The sequence below is a fragment of the Gadus chalcogrammus genome, chromosome 7 (assembly GCF_026213295.1).
Source record: "Gadus chalcogrammus isolate NIFS_2021 chromosome 7, NIFS_Gcha_1.0, whole genome shotgun sequence".
NCBI classification, from domain to species: Eukaryota; Metazoa; Chordata; class Actinopteri; order Gadiformes; family Gadidae; genus Gadus; species Gadus chalcogrammus.
Window position 1 is genome coordinate 27810810 of NC_079418.1, and position 5000 is coordinate 27815809.

The 5000-nt window shown below is 51.9% G+C and overlaps 1 protein-coding gene across 1 annotated transcript in view; it reads left to right on the forward strand.

Annotated features, from left to right (window-relative positions):
• The window catches only part of LOC130385703 (plexin-B1-like), a 44464-nt gene that overhangs the window by 13962 nt on the left and 25502 nt on the right, over window positions 1–5000 (forward strand). The window contains exons 2-4 of the mRNA XM_056594356.1: window positions 1296–2183; window positions 2805–3068; window positions 3732–3914. Coding sequence (XP_056450331.1) covers window positions 1308–2183; window positions 2805–3068; window positions 3732–3914 — 1323 coding nt within the window. The 5' untranslated portion in view covers window positions 1296–1307. The remainder of the gene's footprint in view (window positions 1–1295; window positions 2184–2804; window positions 3069–3731; window positions 3915–5000) is intronic.

Sequence of the window (5000 nt, forward strand, 5' to 3'; positions counted from 1 at the left end):
ACACACACACACACACACACACACACACACACACACACACACACACACACACACACACACACACACACACACACACATATGCTGCTGGGTTGGGGGGATCTGGTCATGAATTAGTGAAGAGGAGTTCTAAGACACTCAAGCCACTTAACCAGACACACATTAACACACTTGCACCTGCTCCTCAATGACCCTGTGGCTATCTGTGTGTGTGTGTGTGTGTGTGTGTGTGTGTGTGTGTGTGTGTGCAAATGTGTATGTATGTGTGTATGTGTGAATGCGTGTGTGCTTGCATCGCTGTGTGTGTGTGTGTGTGCTGGCGCGGACACACTTTGGGACCGCGTCAGCACACGCACACACACACACACACACACACACACACACACACACACACACACACACACACACACACACACACACACACACACACACACACACACTCTGCCCTGTCCGTCTGTCACTTTGTTTACTTTTCTCTGAGCTGGGATGGGCCCGGGTGCAGCAGTCTCCTGCTCAATAATTAAAGGAGAGTTTTAACTCATATCGGGTCATTCAGAGTTCAGGAATATCACTGCCTCGTGTTGATCCTCTCCCTTTCTTCCGATGCACGTATTCCTGTTAGAGACTGAGGGCTGGCACCGTTTTTATATCTCTGACCTCACACCCCCATGCTAACTGTAGCTCACTAACTGTACTTCCTCTGACCAGAAGCTTCTAACCGTTTCGCAGGCTTGGCCTCATGCAGCAGCACATGCTGCTGATGCCCCACAGCTAGGGAGTAGTCTGCCATTTTTATTCGAGGGATGCTCCATCTACCTCCTGCTACCTCTTCTTTAAATCCAAGTTGGAAAGTCTTAAAAAATATATCTATAGGGAGTATTTTGTCCATCACCTCACCTGCTGTTCGGTTTTTAATTGTCTACTTAAAATTGCAGTTTTAATATATTTTGTAATTGCCGTACAGCACTCTGATCCATAAACTAGTTGAAATCTTTGGTGCGGCTGGCCGTTCAGATTCTGCTGGTGATATGACATTTCCAGATGTCACGTTTAAACAATTCCCTTTGCTGTTCCCCGTGAAGCATCTCTCACCAGGAGACAGCCCCTCCTGCAGCTTTACTACTGTGTCTTGATGAGCTCACGCGTAAACATAAACCATAATCTCTCTCTCTCTCTCTCTCTCTCTCTCTCTCTCTCTCTCTCTCTCTCTCTCTCTCTCTCTCTCTCTCTTTCTTTCTTTCTTTCTTTCTTTCTTTCTTTCTTTCTTTCTTTCTTTCTCTCACCCCCTCTCTCTCTAGTATTCCTTTGCGATGCCACAGTTGCGGGACGTCCTGCACTGGGCCGCGCTCCTCCTTCTCCTCCGCCCTTCGGGGGGCCGCGCCCTCCCCGGCCCCCCCGCCTACCCCCGCTTCACCCGCAACGACACGGACTTCCAGCACCTGCTGCTCCACCCGGACCCGGCGGTGGGCACGGTGTACGTGGGCGCGCGGGACCACCTCTTCCAGCTGGACGGCCTGGAGGGGCTCCGCCTGCAGCAGGAGGAGACCACGGGCCCTGTGAAGGACAGCAAGGACTGCCTGCCCCCCGTGACCGAGGCCAACTGCCCGCAGGCCCGGTGGACCAGCAACCACAACCAGCTGCTCCTGGTGGACCCCTGGGCGGGCGAGCTCATCACCTGCGGCAGCGTGCACCAGGGCACCTGCCAGAAGCGCAGCCTGACCTCCGTGAGCCAGGTGCTGTTCTCCAGCGAGCGGCCCGTGGACACGCAGTACGTGGCGGCCAACGACCCGCGCGTCGCCACCGTGGGGCTGGTGGCGCGGCCCCGCGGCGGCGAGCGCGTGGTCATGTACGTGGGCCGGGGCTACACGGCCAGCCACCCGCCCATCTCCACGCGCCAGCTCACCGCGCTGCCGCTCTTCTCCTACGAGGAGACGGCCAAGCTGGCGGTGGCGGGCCGGCTGTCGGAGTACGACCACCACTTTGTGGCGGCGTTTGCGCGCCGCTCGCACGCCTACTTCCTGTTCTACCGCCGGGACATCCAGGCGCCGTCGCGGGAGTACCGCACGTACGTGGCGCGCGTGTGCCTCGGGGATGTGTCGTACTACTCGTACGTGGAGCTGCCGCTGCTGTGTCGCTCCTCCTCCTCCTCCTCTCCCAGGACTTATAACCTGCTCCAGGCAGCACAGGTAAACCTTTGGCGATGTTTCCCCTGATACGTTTCTTGTTCAATTGATGATATACTTCTTATTAAATTGATGATACATTTCTTGTTCAGTTAAATTGTTATTCTACAGAATGACTTTGACTGTAATTTGAAGTTATGCTGTCAAATAACATAAAAGTATTTGCCAAAGTCTCCGTCAAAATGAGGGTTTCTGCTCTGTCTCCAGAGTGTATTTCCCTGTTTCAGAGTGTATTTCCATTTCAGAGTGTATTTCCATTTCAGAGTGTACTTCCCTGTTTCAGAGTGTACTTCCCTGTTTCAGAGTGTATTTCCCTGTTTCAGAGTGTACTTCCTGTTTCAGAGTGTACTTCCCTGTTTCAGAGTGTATTTCCCTGTTTCAGAGTGTACTTCCTGTTTCAGAGTGTACTTCCCTGTTTCAGAGTGTATTTCCCTGTTTCAGATTGCACTTCCCTGTTTCAGAGTGTACTACCCTGTTTCAGAGTGTACTTCCCTGTTTCAGAGTGTATTTCCCTGTTTCAGAGTGTACTTCCTGTTTCAGAGTGTACTTCCCTGTTTCAGAGTGTATTTCCTGTTTCAGAGTGTACTTCCCTGTTTCAGAGTGTACTTCCCTGTTTCCCGTCAGGTGGGACAGAGCAGGGGTCCGGACGGGGACACCCTGCTGGGGGTCTTCGCGGCCCACCTCAGCTCCTCCTCCACCTCCACCTCCAGCAAACCCACGGAGACCTCCGAGGCCTCGGCCCTCTGCCGCTTCTCCCTGGACCAGCTGGACCGCAGCATCGACTCCACCCGCGACCTGTGCTACACCCAGGACGGCCGGGTGGAGGGCGGCGGCCAGGTGGCCTACATCGAGTACGAGGTCAAGTCCAGCTGTGCCAACCTTCTCACGGTAACCAATCAATCACGTTGGTGGGGACGTTTCAAACACAGGGCTTTTTTGCTTTCATGAATGAATGAATAAAATGTTGGCCCTTTCGAGGGATTCATTTAAAAATGGCGTTTGAGTTTTAGAAGCAAAAACAAGGGGTTGAGGTATTTCCTTCTTAACCAAGTAGGAACGTTTAACGGGCTCCGGTTAGGACAGCGATGGGAATACCGAGCACTAACTCCGGGCCGCAGACCAGCAGCCGCGAGCTGATCCTTTATTTACTCTGCAGACTGTTATGATTTTACAAAAGTGTTTTCTTTCATCTGTCCCACCAGTAAGCCTCAGCGGATACAACTTTGGTTCTGTGCAAAACCAAGAGAGCCATTCCCGTGTACTACTTAGTATTAATACACTGTTAAATCCATTTGAAGATCGATTAAGTGTCTGCTGGCATTCGCTCACCAGTTTTAAAGACTTGGATAGGATACGTTCGTTTTTTATTCATTGAACATTAGGCGGGTCGAGAGGATAACAAAGTGCAAGGAAAAGTTGGCATTATATGCTGCTATAATTCAGCAGTAAAATGCTATACAATAAATCATAAGATAACACTACAGAGTACAATTAGGAGCGGCTCCAGGTTTGGTGTGATTAATAACTCTTCACGTCTCTCTTGTGCTGCAGAACACCCTGGAGGCGTATCCCTGTGGCTCGGACCACACCCCTAGTCCAATGGCAAGCCGGATACCATTGGAGGCCGAAGCGGTATTGGTCAGTCGGTCCGCCCGTCTCACCGCGGTGGCAGTCGACGTCAGGGAGGGCCACAGCGTCGCGTTTCTCGGGGACTCCAAAGGAAACCTTCACAAGGTGACAGATTCACTAGCAGTCTACTGCTGCTCCCGGTCACGATGACCTATGACCTGTTCCTTGTTACCTGACCCATTTCTTACCCAACCTTCTTAAGGAGATGTTGAGAATGATGAGGTTATTGTGTGTGTGTGTGTGTGTGTGTGTGTGTGTGTGTGTGTGTGTGTGTGTGTGTGTGTGTGTGTGTGTGTGTGTGTGTGTGTGTGTGTGTGTGTGTGTGTGTGTGTGTGTGTGTGTGTGTGTGCGTGTGTGTGCGTGTGTGTGCGTGTGTGTGTTTGTGTGTGTATTAGTACTCCCCCTGACAGACCATTAATCCGTCATTTTTACAGTAGTTCAAGCCATCATTGTTTTTGTTAAGGTTCACATGTTGTTGGACTACGTTTGTGTTTTACTGTTGTTGTTGTTGTTGTTGTTGTTGTTGTTGTTGTTGTTGTTGTTGTTGTTGTTGTTGTCCAGCTTTAATCATGTGTTGTGATCATGGGACTCCGTCTGTCAGCTTACAAGGGAAAAATCAAGACAACTTGACCTTGAACACATGTTCTGACCCTGACTTCGGCACGGGATCTGCCTACCATCCCCTCTCGCCTCTTTCCTTCCACACGACCAATCCATACCATCACCGGCATAACTTCTCCGGCCAACGCATCATTTATTTACTTCCTAGTAGCGAGTGCGTCTTGACTCCCTGCGCTGGCTCGCTGAGTCCATCACCGGGAAGCGGGGCCGGAGGAACCGGGACGATGTAATATCGCCCCGGCTCTCCCGATACGGAACCTCGGCTCCGAGGCGCTGGGAGTGAGGGGTAATCTCATTAGGACGTTGTAACGTGAGAGGCCGCGGAGGGGCGGGGGCATCGCTTCAGACCTCATCCCCACTGAGGTGTCCTGCTGCCCCTCCATATTAGGTTTGAGAAATGTGTGATAATCACATCCATGACCACTTCTATCCTGCGGTCCGGGGTTTCATTTCACGCGTGAGGAAGGGGGTCGGGTAGCCCGGGGCGAGGCCAGAGAGTGGTTTACCTCGGCGCCGGTTTCAATTCTTAGATTCTCTGTCGAATTGCGGGATGAATTCTTACGATTTTTT